Below are 17,797 nucleotides of genomic sequence, written 5' to 3'. Positions count from 1 at the left end.
ACAAACTACCCCAACCCCCAGCCCACAAACGTTCCCCAGCCCAGAGAAGTTTCCCAAACCCACCCTACGCCCACAAAAGTTCCCCAACCCACAAACGCAGCCCTACAAAAGTACCCCTACCCACCCCCCAGCCCCACTCATCTCACCACGGATCTCTCCCTGCTTCCGTCCATCCGAAGCTAGACTGGCCCGACCCCACAAAATTACCCGGGCCCTGTCATGCACGCTTCTTCTTTGTCTCGGAGGTGTCCTGGAGTCACGCTGCTAAGCACCCTGTCTCCCCCCGTCACCCTCCAGGAGTCAGGAATAACCACTAACACCCAAAGAGTAACAAGGGGGAAAACAGGGGAACAAAACAAGGGTAGGAGGGGGAAGAACAAATAGTGCTCCACAATCTTCTTCCACTCAGAGGATGTTTTATCTTCTGGGTATGAATCTGTAGTGAAAATACAATAACAAGGAATGAAAACAATCCCCTCCCGTAATGGTCCCAAAAAGATATTAATGTTATATGTATGTACCTTCTCGATAGTGGAGAGAGCTGATAAGGAAATGAAGTAAACAATATGGGTTCCCAAAATATCTTCCTGGATATGTATCTTCCGATACAACATGCATCTAAACATAAAAGGACAAGATCAATAAAGCCTAATTGGTATGGTGATAAGATAACCTCTTTTGTGTATGACACTCACCAATGAGACTGTCGCCTACGCTGTAAATAAACTTCCCCAAGCTTCACCACAGAACGGTAGAGCAATAAACAAACCCCACTCAAAGATAAGTGGTAAGAATACGTGGCGAACAGCCCAAGCAAACAAAAATTCAAATGACTAGTAAACTGCACTAGTAATCCAAATAGGTCCAAAACATATAGCGAATAAATCAGAACAAATGTCAAGAAGCAAGCCGCTTCTTAGACTTACGATACTACGAACCTGCGCAATAGCTCGAGACAAACACGACCTCCTTCCTCCATGAAACGCTAGCTCCTCGGACGCCTAAACCATGACCCGGAACAAAACAGGATACAGCTGGCTAAACGCGAAGCGGTTCCCAATTGTTTGGGGCGGGTTTAAGTCTCGCATTACATGACGTCTGCGCATGCGCGAACACTGCGCATGCTCTAAATCTCCTGTAGACACTTTTGCCAACCATTGCCAACCACGTCTATCTCGTCTTCGGCAATTCTGCCGGTTTGAGTCTTGCAGGCATGACAGGCCCTCCCCCAGTCGACATAACCCCGACTCCCCAGCCGACAAAAGTACCTCGCCCCACCGCTCAGCCCAAACTCTCCCTGCTTCCTGCTTCCGTCCATCTCCAAGCCCTACCGCGCATTGCATTAACCATGCATATGCATATGCGTCGTTAAAGCATGCGTGGTAGGACTTGCAGAGTAGGAACACTCGTGGTTTAGAACGCGGTGTTCCGACTGTTACCCGAAAAAGATGCCTGCCCATAGATTTACTTCAAAATAAGTCAGGACCATTCATAAGGGTTTATCACACCACCTAGTTCAATAATATATTGAAAGTGGGCAGTCTCCTACCCTAGTTTGCCTCTTTCCTAGTCAACTGCCAACAACAGCTTTGATTGGGATGTTTACTAACATGTCTGTCAAGAGTCAAACACACTACCTCAGTTCCAATCTTCTCACCATCGATCTTTAATATGAACATTTACCTTTCTCCTAAGGGTATGCAGCGTCTGCCTATGGATCACCAATAAACATACCAAAAGGAAGTCCTGGAAGTCTTTATTTTATCAAAGCATGAATAGTCAAGATACACCGCAAACACAGTCTTCAAGTCAGAGGCTGCCATCTATGAAGCCCTAATCACCATCCTAACTCTTTCAGATGTGCAATCACATCTTGTAGCTAGAAGCAATAGTCAACATTCAGGTTGCGAAACCGAGGGCATCGATTTCCCATCTATTTGTATTTCCGATTGTAGATTAAGAAGACCTGTTTGCAATTCATGTTAAGTTCAGAACAGAATAAATGCAGTATTGTTACATGTATAGCTACACAATTATAATAAAACAATTATAAAAGCGCAAAAAATCTCAAAACAGGGTATGCAGACCTTTTAATATACATAATCTGTAAGGCAATAAACCTTGAAACATTCCTCTTTCCTTCACACTCGTCCCTGAACGATATAATTCAACTACCCCAAAATGTTAACCACCCCAAGGCAGTCCAATTTTCTCTTCAATTTAATTGTTCCCTTAATGAGCTCATTTTTAAACCATCGTAACTGATCCTGGAATTGAACTGAGTGAGACCTACTTAACTGATGCAACTACATTGTTGTGGTCTGTTTACGGCACAATAAAAACACAAAGCTTAAACCGGCTTGGAATGAAAAAAGGAAAGTGGGAATCAAGAGAAGTGGGATTTTAATGTTCATAATTGCTGAACGGGCCCATTTCTCCATTCCTCCACCTTCCTAAAAGACTACTGCTCCCATTTATCTGCTTTCTGGGCATACCACAGGATTACAACTTTCGGTTTTTAATAGACTATGATAGCCCTTTTGACTCAATCACGTACCATCCAGTATGATGTCGCAGCTGATGTTGCTTTGGGGTTCCACTAGCGGTGCTTGCTCCTCGCTCCTTTTTGGCCTCGACTTACGCTGTTTGGCTTCTGGGTTTGGCTGTACCATCAGTGGCTCTTGGCGTTTCTTCCTCTGCTTCTGCTCCAGGAGAGCCCTCTTCAAAGCAAAAGAAAAAGATCGGAACAGAAGTTTGAGAACTTCCATGGCTAAATGAATTAATAAACAACTGACATTCGGCAAGTGAACGAAGGAATGTGGAAGAGGAGGGAAGGAACAGGAATAATCTCCTTGCTAACTTTCCTTCCTTGAGACCATACGCCAGTGTATAGCCGCTGGGTATAGGATCACAGCTGCCAAGGTTTCAGATTGCTTATGCGTGACACTTTCATATTTACTGTGTACTTATGTGGGACACTTTCTCGCAAGCAAAATCAAGCAGTGAAGACCAGTGAAACATAAATATCAGAGATTGCACCCATTTGAGCAACGAGAAACTCTAAGAAGATCTTGAAACTGTTGAAAAGCATCAGAAATGGAAAGGCACTGACAATTGACTAAGAGGTTGCCCAAGCTCTGTCCCTCATTGGAGCGACCAGCCAGGCTGAGAAGTCCCAGCGCAGGTCTAAGCTGCTAATCAATTAAAATGTATTTACTCAGTCACTGTACTACAGGCTCAGTTAGGCTATAGTAATACGTTTGCACTATAGTACTAATAAATAATTAAAATCAATAATTTATCGACTCCACTCACTGTCCGTCAGCTGTGCAGCCCGTTGCAGCACCAGTGCACCCTGAGAGTAGTGAGGTACAGGCTCAGGCAGAGCAGTGATGCTGTAATTTAAATATAGTGTACTGTTGACTTGAAAGTTGGATTGTCACCTGACCAGAAATAAACAAAGTATAGGATGTGACTCACTCGTACGGTATATTCCTATCACATGAGATAATAGTAAATTCCAATTAATGTTCATTGAGATCTGCGCCGGGACACTCATGGGAGTAGCTGTGCGCTGTATAAATCTATGTAAGATACAGGGAGCTTGGAGTGGAGTGAGTGGAGTGGCGCTGCCCAACGCAGCCTATGGAGACAGGGGTCTCAGTTAGGCTGCGAGTGACCCTCTAAATTAAATACATGAGGCACTGCCCCAGAGTCATCGTCATAAAATCTTTATTTCGGTAAAAAAATACCATAAAAGCGCAGGTTTAAAATTCACAAGCACATAGCTGCCCCAGAGTCACCAGCGATGACACTGCCCGGTCCTGTGTTAGTTATGTTTACCAGGCGCCGGCTCTGAAGCTAGGTGGTACAGTGGAGGCTGGAGCAAGAGCAGAGGCAGCCCGGCCTAGGCACACAAGTAAAGTAGTGTTGTTGCTGCCCGACAGATGCCAGCCGCAGTATTTGAAACAGCAGGCACATGCCGCACGCAAACACGCTACCTTAAATGCCCAGCTCCTTGTTGAGGCGCCTCGCATGAGTCACAGTCAAGGCATCATTCAGTCTGTCCAGGTAGCCTCTGTCCACCTGGGACCCAACTGACATGGCTGTGAGGGGCCACCGTGGTTCTCCGCTGCTGCTATTTAACCAATATTACACTGAAAGTGAGTCAGCTGAGCCTAGTCCACCGTAGCACCAGCTGAGGTGAGCCCAGCAGACAGTTACAGGATAAATCTGTAAAATTAAAAATTCTCAATATTAGTATCACAATGCACAAAGACCTGTCGGCAGGGCCGTGACAAGTCTTGTAGCATGCACCAGAGGCAGTCCGATCCTTTTGTAATGGTCCCCTCATTATGATCTGGTGACTGTGCGACACCTCTCACATGCCACCAATTTAATTGCGGCAAACCAAAGAAACGTAACTGCCGCTCGCTGTGCTGCGGCCGCACTCAGAGAGACAGTCCCCTTTGAAATGGATACACTGTTTGTTGCAATCATGTGATGCTACCATGTCACGTGAATGCCGCCGTGGCCGGCCCGCAGCAGCTGTATTCATGAATGCCCATTGCTGCAGCCAGCACAGCTGAACCCCCAGGCAGGCACGACTCACTCCTGACCTGTCATTCAAGAAAACTTTGCACATTTGAGAGTATTGTACTGCACTCACACTTTGCAAGAGCAGCACGCAGTCTATGCTGCTTGCTCAATGCTCATCAGGAGTGTTTGTGCCAGAGAGGCACTTTCGGTCCCGCTTGTCTGACTTTGCATGACTTTGCGTTTTAAAACAATGATGTGTACCACCACGCTAAAATGTGTTAGTCTAACTACTAATGCGTGGTACCTGGCAGGGATGAAAATGAGAGATGAAAAGTGGCAGGAAAGAAGCTTGGTGACGTTTCTATCAGTACATAGAGCAATGTTGGTTACAACCTTAATTGTAGCTAGTACTATTTACTATATTGCCATGATCGAGCCTTAAAATTCACTCACGAGTGAATGTTCCACATTGTTTATGTATATCCTGGAATATTCGATTATTAAAGCACAGCCAGTGTTACTTTGGCACAGGATCTGGACTTCTAGTAGCCCAGGTCTGAATCAAAAAATAGTTAAAGGTTCAATGAAACTGGACCATGCTGCCAAGATTTCCTGGCTGAAATATATTTAAAAAATGATGCATGACCTTGGGCACCCAGATTACTAGGACTGCCCTGAGTCAATGAATTCTATTTCTAGGAAGGAGTTTAAAGAAACCTGTACAAGTCATCTGGAGGCAAACAGGATTGCTCTTGAGGTAAATAAACCAACAGTGGTACAGCATAAATTGTTTTTAACAACATACGACATTCAACCCTATCTATTATGTAGCTTGAGCGGATACAACAGATATGCTTTAACTCGTTTTAGATTTGGGAACTTTCATCGATTAATTAGTTACCCAGAAGTGAATAACTGGTCTAAAGAATTATGCTGCTGTCCTTGTGATGGCTTATCTCCACCATCAACTATACACATAGTTCTTTTTTGTAAATGTTATACAAAGGAGAGATCGAGATGGATTTTGCCTCTACTAAGGGCATGGGGTTGGAGGCCATGTCAACCAGCTTTCATATATTTGCAGTTTTTAGACAGTGAATGCTGCACTGGAGCTATGGCCAGTTTTTTAAAAACGTACACAGAGCCAGAAAAAGTAGAAATGCTGAACCTCTGTTAAGACCTGGAATTAATACAAATATGTAAGATTGAACTGTTTGTGATGCATGCTTGGTATAATAATCTCCCGTTTTAACTTTTAGAGCTATGTGCTTTTAAAAAAAAAAAATAATAAGTGGAAAATGAATTTTTGGGATATATTGTATGTTTATATCCAGATTTAATAATGTTTAAATTGTCTTCCTCTTTTATCTGTAATGCTTGCTTTTGTGATTTTATAGGACTAAAATCGAATAAAGCTTATTCTGATTTCTGATTCAGTTTTGACCAGACAAAGATAATAATTCTTAGCAGAACATGGTTAGCTTGTTCTATGAATCTTCTTGTTAACTATTAATTACATACATAGCCTGAGAGACTTTTTAAGGATTTAAAGTGCATTTTACACATGCTTCAGTTCACAGTGAATGTAGGTGCTTACGATTGGTACTTAATACACTGACTTAGCTCCATAACAGGTTATTTCAGGTAAAAGCTAAATCTCCCACGAGTCCACGTTGGCGCACAAAGAGCATTATCGAAGCATTTATGCAAGGGCAACTGAAGTCTATGGGCAGTTTTATGAAGAGAAGCTGTACATAGAAAACCAAACCAGCAACTATTAGTAGATGCTCATAAGAAACAATATTTCATGAGCCATATTCAAGTAGTACTATCACCAGCGATCGAATGGCCTAACTCCATAATAAAGACTAACAATCTGTAACAAGTGTGTTGAATTGGAACTGCCAGCTGGAATTTTAATTTGAAAAACATGTTAATAGCACAAGAATGTTGTAGTACTTTCACTTTTTTTCAGGTGAGCGGTCCACGACAGCTACAAATAAATAGGCTATCTTCTTCCTATACAGAAAGAGGCACGAAGAAGAATTGAAATAAAAGAAGTTTATTTAAACACAGTAACTGTATTTATATAGCGCTTACTACCGCTTTTCGGCGAGTAGTATGCTACTCCGGAACATAAAAGGATTAGTGGTGGATTAGTATAGGGAAATATTCCACGCCGATAATGAGCAATGATTACAGTGGTCGACTCCTACGTGCTCCTTGTTTTCTAAAGCAGGGAGGTCTCGATGGCACCAGTGAACTCGAGATGGGTTCCCGGAAGAGAAAGCGTGGCTTCTTATCTATGGCTCCTGCTGTAAACAAACAGCATCAAATGAAACATTTCTACACCCAAAACAAAGAGCCTTCTACTACTTTGCATACAAAGAGTTCTCCAGCCAAGGCAAGCAAAACGAATTTACTTCTGTGCAACATTGTTTCACTGTTTGCAGTAATGCATTTCAGTTTTGTTGGATTTCATAAAATTATAAAACAAGCAGCCAGAAGGCAGCCTGCGGTACCAGTCATCGAAGTAGGTGACATCGAACCATTTAGATCTTAAATTAAACATGGTAGGTTCTAAAGGAGTATGTTCCTTTCCACCTCCATGTCCGAGGTTAGTTTTCCGCAAAGAATAATCTTCTAGGATCATGGTTCGAATCCCAAGTGTGCTGTGTTACTTGTGGGGCATACCATTATGTTTAGTCGCCCGAGGGGTGTTTCTGTGACTCCCCCTCTGGGTGTTAGTCCCGATAGTCACGACTGTGACGTAGGGGCGTGGGAAGTTCAATGAAGAGGCTCGGTATGCACACGAGTGTAAGGAGAAGAATACTGCAGTGTGTGCTGGTTTGCTTACTTGTTGAATCCAGTGTACGTTCACCATCCGGAGGGGTGAACATAACACAAAGGAAGAAGCAGGGAAGACACAGTGCAATCTGCAGAAAGGACTCATCCTATTCCCAAGAAATACCCCAAAAGAAGCACACACTTCATACAACATACATAGTAGGGAGAAATGAGAATCCACAGTTAGCCTATGGAGCCTGAAGTCAGAGAGGCCATAGCACCGACAAACACAATGTAACATTACAAAATAGATAGCCACCAAAAGGTCGACTCATGGCAGAAAGGTGGTCGACTAGAGGGTTATCCAAGGATATGACACACCACAGGAAACAATGGGTGATACACTAGGGGACGTACATTCTACAGATGTGATATTTAGAAAAATCAGCAAAAGCCCATCTTTCTCTCCACAACGAAGCAATCAGATTCGGATCTATGTTAGTTATTAACATCATCAGACTAATTTCTCAGTAACTAAACTGAGTAAAATCCCATCAACGCTGGCAGTAGATGGCACGGATGTGATCCTCTGCCTTCTACTGGACAAAAACAACTGGATCTATTTAACAGCAGTTATTCTGAAATGTCCCAATATAGTGGCCTTGCAAGAGGGAGGAAAATATTGACAGCGTGGAAGGCTCCTGACAGATGCAGCCTGACAGCACCACCATCTGCAGGTCAATCAACACGGACCGTAGCATAAGCTCAGTGCACATACCAAGTTTAAACACAGTTCAGGGGCAGTCCAAGTCATGATTTGCTTCTCAATAGGCTTGCACCCTCACCCTAGACAACCTGACCTGGACCCCCGACGCAAACATCGCAGCCGCAGGACTCCACACCTGATTCTCCAACTGCGCGGACAAGCTCACCCCGCTACGCAACCCCGGCAAACCGTGCCCCAGGAAAGCCGCCTGGTTCACCACCAATCTCCAAGAAACCAGGTGCACCTGCAGACGTCTGGAAAAAACTGGAGAAACACCAAGATTACTGATAACCACTCCACCTACAAGGACGCTATAACCCACTACCACAACCAAATCAGAACAACCAAAAGGAACTTCATCCACAACAAAATCCTCGCCAACTCCACAAATTCAAAGGAACTCTTCAGTGTCATACAGGACTTCACCAACCCACGCAGCGAAGGCACATACATCACCCGTCCCAAGACCTCTGCGACAAGATTGGAACTTACTTCCACCTCAAGATCAGAACACTCTCCGACAACTTCGTCGACCACACTCAAGATGCCACAGCCGCCCCCCAGAGACACCAGCCAGCCCACCATCTCCAACTGGACATCAATCATGACCAAGGACACTGCCATGATCATGAAAAGCATCCACTCCTGGGCCCCTTTCCCCGCACATCTACCACAGGGCCGCAGACACCATCACACCCGAACTTCAACGGACCATCAACACCACCTTCACAACAGGCACCTTCCCACACAACTGGAAGCCCGCAGAGGGGTCAGACCCCAGCTCAAGCAGCCCACGGCCGACCCCTCCGACCGCAAGAACGATCGGCCCATCTCGCTCCTCCCCTTTGCAGCCAAGGTGGCAGAGAAAGCAGTCAACAGGGAACTGACACAATTCATCTAAGAGAACGCCGTCCTCAACCCATCCCAATCCGGATTCCGAAGCCACCACAGCACCGAGACCGCCCTATTCGCCCCCACAGATGGCATCCACGCCTTTCTGGACCAAGGCCACTCCGCAGTCCTCATCCTCCTCTATCTATCTGCAGCCTTCAACACCATCTCTCACCACACACTAGCCGACAGACTACACAACGCCGGCATTCAAGGAACCGCCCTGAACTGGATTCGATCGTTCCTCACCGGAAGAAGCCAAAGAATCACACTACTACCCTTCCACTCCGCTCCCACAGAAATCACCTGCGGAGTCCCACATGGGTCATCACTGAGCCCGACCCTCGTCAACATCTACATGGACCCCCTCGCAGCCATCGTCCCTCAATACGGTCTCAACATCGTATCCTACGCAGACGACACCCAGCTCATCCTCTACCTCACAAAGGACCACACCACCGCGAAACTCAACTTCGAGAGAGGAATGCAAGACGTCGCAGTCTGGATGACCAACAGCTGCCTAAAACTCAACGACGAAAAGACAGAAGCCCTCGTCCTTGGAACCACCCCTTTAGCATGGAACACCACCTGGTGGCCCACCGCCCTCGGAAGCCCACCTACCTACTCAGACCACGCCAAAAACCTCTGCATCCTACTCGATTCATCACTCACCAGGAACTGACAGGTCAACGCCGCCACCTCCAGCTGCTTCAACACCCACCGCATCCTTCGAAAGACCTTCAAATGGATCCCCCCCCCAGTCAAGGAAGACAGTCGCCCAAGCACTAATCACTAGCAAACTGGACTATGGAAACGCTCTCCACGCAGGCATCAACAAGTCCCTCCTCCGCAAGCTCCAGACGATACAAAACACCACGGCGAGACACGTCCTCAGCATCCCCCGGCACGAACACACCAGCCAACACCTGCGGAAACTCCACTGGCTCTCCGTGGAGAAGAGAGTCACTTTCAAGATCCTCACCCACGCCTACAAATGCCTTCACAACAACGGCCCCAAATACCTAAACGACATTATAAACTTCCACATACCCAAAAGAAACCTCCGATATGTCGACCTCGCACTAGCTGAAACCCCATGCATCCACAGAGCCAGAGTAAGGTGGAAGATCGTTCTCCCACATTGCAACTAAAACCTGGAACGAGCTACCAACAGACATCAGGCATGCTCCCTCGCTGAACACCTTCAGGAAGGCCCTCAAGACCAGGCTCATCGGCTGAATCGGATCTGCGCACCCCCGTCCCTCTAGCGCCTTGAGACCCTCCCGGGTGAGTAGTGTGCTTACAATTCCCTGATTGAGTGATTGAGTGATTGATTGAGATGCAATGGTGCTTTGCAGCAGTCCGACTACAAAAGGCAACTATTAGATCAGCTAAAAGTTCTCTAGACCTGAGGGGACTGGCAGAGGTTTCTTCAGAAGTAGTCCGTCAGCTGCTGATTTTACATCTTCCATTTCTATGTCAGATGACAGAATAGTCTAGCAGAGTACAAAGAGCTTTCTTAGACTGGTGCAAACTAAACCCTGCTGGTGACATAATTTTGGAAATGAGCAGCCATTCCTCCTGAGTAAGCAAGGATAAATTCTGTTAGATACCCAAATGGTGTACTACCCTTAACGTTCAAAGGTATCTTTTCAAACGGGATTAAATTTCAGCTGCAATAACTTCTTGTGTTTTGCTAACCTTTTCCATAAACTCAAAACTGCTTCTTACACAGGTCTAAAGAGGGTCTGATCTACAATAGCATAGAGGATTTCAAATCAACCACACCAACGTCACCAAGATCCTGCTTCTTTTTTGCTGCCACTTTTCATCTCTCCTTACTTTATTACATTTCTTTCTTCTGTTACTGCCTATAACATTCCCTTCAATTTACCAGTTTGTCCAGAAGATAACATTTCCTTAGAAACTAGAATCCAACGTGTGAAACACTCCAACATGGCTTCATATTTTCTTTTTATTCATTTCCAAAAACAGATGAACTTGTCAAAATCAAGAATAGTTTGCAATATTAAAATAAGCACGTCTAGTCTATCTAGTTTCATGGAGATACTAAACAATACATGAAGGTCTGGTTTCAAGACATGTATCTCAGTTATAGCTGGGCACTCATTTTTGAAACTACTCCCAGGATGATTGAGACATGACGAAAATCACACAGTGAGCACTAAGCTGTTAGTTTGGGCTGAGTTTTAGAAAAGCCATTGCTGCATGTCAACTTTCTTTCATTCTTGTGAAGGTGGGCAGATGGAGTGGAAAGTCTACTAAATTTTCAATAGCACCCCCAGGAAGAGTTCTCTCTTCTTTAACGTATCCCAAGTTCGCTGGTCTAGTTATTGGCCCTTACCAGGCTAGTTGGGCCAACATTCCCAGCTTCCTATTTACCCTTACATACACTCCCTAAAAATTAACAAAAAACTCAGAACATTGATGATGTAATTCTGACACGGACTTTTCCAGAATATAATATCTTTTTCAGAATATAATATCTCAAGGCAATGAATGTACCAGAACTGACTGAGTCTATTCGCTGATGGGTTCTCAACAAGACACCCAGAGCTTCCCAGCACCAGCTTTGGAAATGAGACGCCTTTCGTATAAAGCACTGTATAATTTTACAACATTTCCTGATGTTGCTAGAACTCTACCCAGTGTTTACCTGTTATTCGGTCCAGCCCATTTAGTCCTTAGGAACGCTATTTTATTTTAAGATTGGCTAGTGTATTTTGTCACATACAAAGTAAACAAATTCATATATTTAAAAATTTCACATTATATTATTTTTTAACAGAGTTTAATTCCATTACTTTAATTATTAATCCCAATATTTTGCTATTTAACAGCCTAATACCACAAGCAGTTTCTTAATTTTAAGGAATGCATAGCAACCAGTGTATTGACAACATGGACCTGCATTGTGGCCACCTCCTATGAATACAAATATCACGTTGACCTAAATGAATTGTGTCTGGACCAATTTGTAGACTGAAATGGAGTTAGAAGGTCTGAAACCTCAAGAGGTTCACACTAAAAACACTGAAATCTGATCTAGCTTCATCCTGTGGTACAAAAGGGGACAGCTATGCACCTCTGTCTTCCACAGGTTTAGTCTACACTTTAGAAATAAATGCTCGCATAAAACAAACTAACACATTGAGTCTCCTTAGATGAGTGAGGGCGAGTGCCGGTTAATTAATGTACCACCATGGCATTTAACTGAGCATTAAGGCAAGTATTTTGGCATTGTAATGGCTGTGGCCTACTATGAACAAAACATTTTATTTATTTTTCCATGATATGGCATGAAAAGAAGCATTATGAAGAGAGAGCACAACCAGTTTTCTCCTTTTAGAGAAAAATAATACAATTGTTTCCTAAACCGCTTTACTGAGTTTCTCCAAAACAACTTACAAAAAGGTACCATAATGTGCAAGAATGGCATGCCTGCTTTTTAGGTCTCACCTCAGACAGTGAATGAGCTCTCTGTGGTGAGACATTTGTTACTTTACAGTGGCCCATTACTTACCATTGGCTGGCTTCTTTGTAACTCATTTGCTTCCTTCTAACTTGTTAGCACTTGTGGGCTTCACATCCTTTTCTTGGCATTGTCCCTCCCCTAGAGTATGGACCCATTACCTGTATTCTTTCATTGCTCTGTTTTAAGACACTACTTTTTATTTTTATTTAAGCAAATTAGGAGAGTGAACATTTTTCTGTTTCCCTCGTGTACTTCCTTGTGTCTTCCACTCCGCCACGCTCACTGCCAGTGTGCTTCCCCCTGCCCATGTGTGCTATGTTAATGTTATGGGTTATTCATATACTGCACGGCTACTCCGAAGTGTGTCCCGGCGCTGGCGCACCAAAAAAACCCTATGAGAGAAAAGATGAGAAAGAACTGCTCTAGAAATCTGCGATTTTTGGTGGAACACCCAGGTTTTTAAATGGCACCTAAAATTAAGAAGCTCGTGCTCTTGTCCATATTTTACCGACTACCACCTGAAAGGATCTACCACCCTTTCTGACCAAAGAAAATTTTGGTATCACCAGCAGATGTTGTGTAGATGAGCTCAAGCTACTACTTGTGTAAACATATATCTGTAAGAGACATTAGTTAGTGATAGATTCCTTACCTTAGAATATCCCCAGGTGTCAGACTGGATACGTAAAGTTTTTCATCAGCAGTACCCCTGCGCGCGAGAAGGCCGTGTCGTGTGGCTCCGCGTCCGTCGCTGGCGTCGTAGGTGCTGAGATGATGTCACGGAGACTACTTAGGCGCCACCCATACGCACTGACGTCAGTTCTGTACACGACTTTCCTGCGCCAGGAACGCAGAGCCATGCAAGAAACTGACCACTGGTGCCATGAAACTAGGGCCCTGAAAGGGATGACCTTAACCCTAGAAATCAGTTTGCAGAACGGGACGGATGGGTGGGGTGGTAAGGAATCTATCACTAACTAATGTCTCTTACAGATATATCGTTACACAAGTAGTAACTTGTGCATCTGAAAGAGACACGTTAGTGATAGATTCCTTACCTTAGAAAAAATAGCCCAGCATTACCAACCCCGGTGGAGGGTCTGCGAACAAGATTACACCAGAAAGTCACGGAGAACAGAACGGCCAAATAGGCCGTCTCTCCGGACTTGACTGTCAAGGCAATAATGCTTGGTAAACGTGTGCAGCGATGCCCACGTAGCTGCCTGACAAATGTCCTGCAAGGGAACGCCGCGTCCCAAGACAGCAGTGGCTGCCGTTGCCCTGGTAGAATGGTCACGCAGCCCCACAGGGGGCTCCTTCTTAGCCAACGAGTAACATGCTTTGATGCACAGAATGACCCACCGAGAGATGGTTCGTTTGTGCACGGCCCGACCTCTTTTGGCGCCCACGTAGCCAACAAAAAGTTGGTCATCCACCCAGAACTGTCGTGTGTGCTTCAGATAGAACGAGAGTGCACGTTTTGGATCCAGACGGTGGAGCCTCTCTTCCTCTTTTATAGGTTGCGGAGGCGGAAAGAAGGTGGGTAAAGTGATGCCTCGCCCGATGTGGAAGGGTGTGACAACCTTTGGCAAGAAAGAAGGACAAGTCCTTAAAACCACCTTGTCCGGATGAACAGAAAGAAAGGAAGTTTAGAAGAAAGAGCCTGGAGCTCACTCACTCTTCTGGCAGAGGTGTTGGCTACCAGGAAAGCTGTCTTTAGAGTGAGAAGACGTAAGGGACAGTTATGAAGGGGCCCAAAGGGAACGCACATCAGATAGGTCAAGACAAGATTTAAGTCCCATTTAGGCATTATGAAAGGCCGGAAACGTGTGCAATGCGATTAACAACCGGGGACTTAAAAAGAGAAGGCGGATCTGGAAGCCGTAGAAAGGCGGAGATGGCCGAAAGATAACCTTTGATAGTGCCCAGAGCAGAGCCCTGCTGGGCCAAAGAGAGAAGGAACAGAAGGACCTCGGAAAGAGGGGCAGAAAGGGGATCCACAGCCTTTGCTGTACACCATGCCACAAATATGTTCCACCTGCAGGCATATACCGTCTTGGTGGAGGGACGCCTGGCTGCCAGAATGACCTCACAGACCTCGGGAGGAAGATCGAAAGCTGTCAACTGCCTCCGCTCAATCTCCACGCATGGAGGTGGAGGCTGGACAGGTTTGGATGGAGGACCGTCCCCTGCTGCTGCAACAGAAGATCCTCCCAAAGAGGCAGTCGGATCGGGGGATTGATCGCCATGCTGAGTAGCTCGGGATACCAGTATCTTCGTGCCCAATCCGGAGCCACAAGGATGACTTCGGCCCGGTCGCTCTGAATCTTCTTCAGCACTCTGGGCAGAAGTGGTATAGGCAGAAAGGCGTATAGTAGACCGCAACTCCACTTGCGACGAATAGCGTTGCCTATCGAGTGCCGCCTTCGAAATTCCATCACGCAGAACTGATGACATTGCGCGTTCTCTTCGGTGGCGAATAGATCTAACCAGGAGAGAGAGAGAGAGAGAGAGAGACCTTGATGCATGTCCGAATTCAGATTCCATTCGTGATCCATCATTTATAGCAGCTGAGTTTGTCCGCCCTGGCATTCAGAGTACCTGCCAGGTGTTGAACCACCAAGGTGATGCCTTGATGTTCCAGCCATGTCCAGAGGCGCAGAGCCGCCTGACATGGGGCCGCGGTCCCACCCCGCCCTGTTTGTTGCAGTACCACATGGCGGTGGTGTTGTCCGTGAACACCTGCACTACACTTACACGGACAGAGGGAAGGAATGCTTTTAGTGCAAGTCGGATCGCCCGAAGCTCCAAAAGGTTGATATGGAGCCAGGACTCCGCTGGAGACCAGAGGCCTCTGATCTCCGCCTCTCCCAAGTGGCCGCCCCATCCCAGGAAGGACGCATCCGTCACCACTGTGTTGTCCGGTTGGGGAAGGGAGAGGGATCTGCCATTGACCCAATCGCCACAACTGCAATGGTCTTGCAGCGCCCTCCGAGATCTGGACATGATCGGACAGGTTGCCATGATGCTGTGCCCACTGGAACTTCTGGTCCCACTGCAGAGCCCGCATATGCCATCTGGCATGTTGCTCCAGCAGGAGGCCATTAGGCCCAGGAACCGGAGGAACATCCTGACTGAAACCCAGGATAGAGGCTGAGAGATCGTAATCATAGCCTGAATATCCCAGAATCGCTGCTTGGAAGGATAAACCCAAAACTGCGTCGAATCCAGAACCGCTCTGATGAAGGGGAGCTTCTGAGAGGTACTCGGGTGCGACTTCGGCAAGTTGATGGAGAACCCCAGCAAATGCAGGAGGTCGGCCGTTGTCTGGAGGTGGGAGATGACTGCCTGGGGCGAGCCTTCCTTCAACAACCAGTCATCGAGATAGGGGAAGACTGGAACCCGTGATCTGAGCAGATGAGCTTCGACCGCCGGCATCACTTTCGGAAACCCTGAGGGGCACTGGTAAGGCCGAAGGGGAGCACGGCAAACTGAAAGTGCTCCTGTCCTACCGTGAACCGCTGGTGGGCCAGCAGAACGGGGATATGAAAATATGCGTCCTGCAAGTCCAACACTACCATCCAGTCTCCAGGGTCCAGGGCAGCCAAGACCTGAGCCAACATCTTGAACTTCTTCCGGAGGAAGCGGTTGACGTTCCTGAGGTCCAAGATGGGGTGCAGGCCCCCTTTCTCCTTCTTGGGGACCATAAAGTATTGGGAATAACAACCACATCCTACTTCTGGACCAGGAACTCGCTCGATGGCCAAAAGGGCTATGACTTCCTATTGGAGAAGCGCAAAGTGATCCCCCAACATGCCGTGGAACCAAGGTGGTATGGCTGGAGGGGTAGACTCAAAGGGGGGGGGGGGGTGGGGAGTAACCTCTTTGGACAATTTGCAGCACCCACCTGTCCGAGGTGACAGAACGCCAGTGGGGGAGGTGATGGAGAATCCTGCCGCCCACCGGCGTGGGGTGCACCCCAAAGCTCGGACTAGGAAGGCTTTGAGGCGGATGCTGCGGGAGCAGAGGTGGACTGACCCGCACGTTGGCCCCCTGTCCCGCGCACTGTCTGCCTTATCGCCAAACAGGCGATTACCATCAAAGGGCATGTCCATAAGAGAACTCTTAACATCCCCTGAAAACCCAGTGGGTCCGCAACCAGGCGTGGCAACGGAGGGCCGCTGTCGTGCAAATCGCCCTACCCAGTGAGTCCACGGTGTCCAGTCCACACCGGATGGTGACCTTTGCTGCATCTTTCCCCTCAACAACAGCTTGGGAAAGCACTACCCAAACCTCCTCCAGACACTGAGGCAGCTTCTGCGCAACCATGTCCCACACAGCGTGAGAGTAGCGGCACAAGAGGCATGCGGTGTTCACCGACCACAGCCCTACGCTGGCAGAGGAAAATAGTTTCTTGCCAAACTGTTCCAGCTTCTTAGATTCCTTATCCGGCGGAGCGGTAGGGAATGAGCTTTGGGAAGTGGAGGTCTGGATAACCAGGCTCTCCGGAGTTGGGTGAGTTGTTAAAAAGGCAGGGTCCCCCAGAGCCAGGCGATGACGCCTGGTTACGTTTTTATTCACTGGACTCACCATGGCTGGTCTAGACCAGGTGCCCATCAACATATCAGTTAACACCTCATTAAACGGTAGCAGGGTCTCCATAGAGCTTGCCGCCAGTTGAAGGACTTCAGTGAGGAGGTTAGTTTTGAGGGTCACCGTACGCAGGTCAAGGTCAAGGGCCTCAACTGCTCTACGGAGCACCACAGTGTATGTGGTGCCCCCCTCCATGGCCACAGCAGGAGGAGAAAGAAAACCAGGTTCAGAGGAGAGGTCAAGGCCACCTGCATCCTCCAACTCTTCTGTCCATTCCTGTTCCGACTCGTACTGCCGTGCAAGAGGGTCCTCAGACCCCTTCCAGTCGTCCCCTTCCTCCACTGCCTGAGGCACAGGCTGCGGCGGTGGGGGAGGGATAGGAGAATATAAATATTTCCCAGCTCCATGTCCCAATTAGGGTACCAACCCAGAGCAAAATTGTCCGGAAACCCAGGCACGGGCAGGGTGGAACGAACGGAACCCATTGTGGTGCCAAGAACAGAGCCGCGGGCAGCGCCGGAGTCGCCGAAGGAGGGCCTTGCAGCGCCGGAGCCGCGATCGGAGGACCTTGTGGCGGTGGCGCAGGCAGCGGAGCCAGCGGCAAGGGAGGGATCTCAGCTGGGACCACGGGGCCCGGAGGCGCGCCGGCGTGAGCCAGAGGCCTGAAAAGGCAGTCCATGGCAGCAAGAAAACCTTGCACCTGGGCAGGAGTCGCCGACGGACCC

General features: G+C 47.2%; 1 protein-coding gene across 7 annotated transcripts in view; it reads right to left on the bottom strand.

Moving 5' to 3' along the window:
• Positions 1-17,797, bottom strand: part of TULP3 (TUB like protein 3) — a 550,002-nt gene that overhangs the window by 310,235 nt on the left and 221,970 nt on the right. For 6 of the 7 annotated variants that reach the window (XR_013606868.1, XM_078673739.1, XM_078673741.1 and 3 more), the window contains one exon: positions 2,558-2,720. Coding sequence is in view for 6 of the 7 variants with exons in the window: in XM_078673739.1 (XP_078529865.1) it covers positions 2,558-2,720 (163 nt within the window). In the remaining variant the exon portion in view is untranslated. Of the gene's footprint in view, positions 1-2,557; positions 2,721-17,797 lie in introns of those variants that run through there. The other variant, XM_078673744.1, reaches the window with a different exon arrangement.

This window comes from Lissotriton helveticus, chromosome 1_1, assembly GCF_964261635.1.
Source record: "Lissotriton helveticus chromosome 1_1, aLisHel1.1, whole genome shotgun sequence".
Taxonomy (NCBI): domain Eukaryota; kingdom Metazoa; phylum Chordata; class Amphibia; order Caudata; family Salamandridae; genus Lissotriton; species Lissotriton helveticus.
Note: the sequence above shows the minus strand (reverse complement) of the source record. Positions and strands in the feature narration are given on the sequence as shown.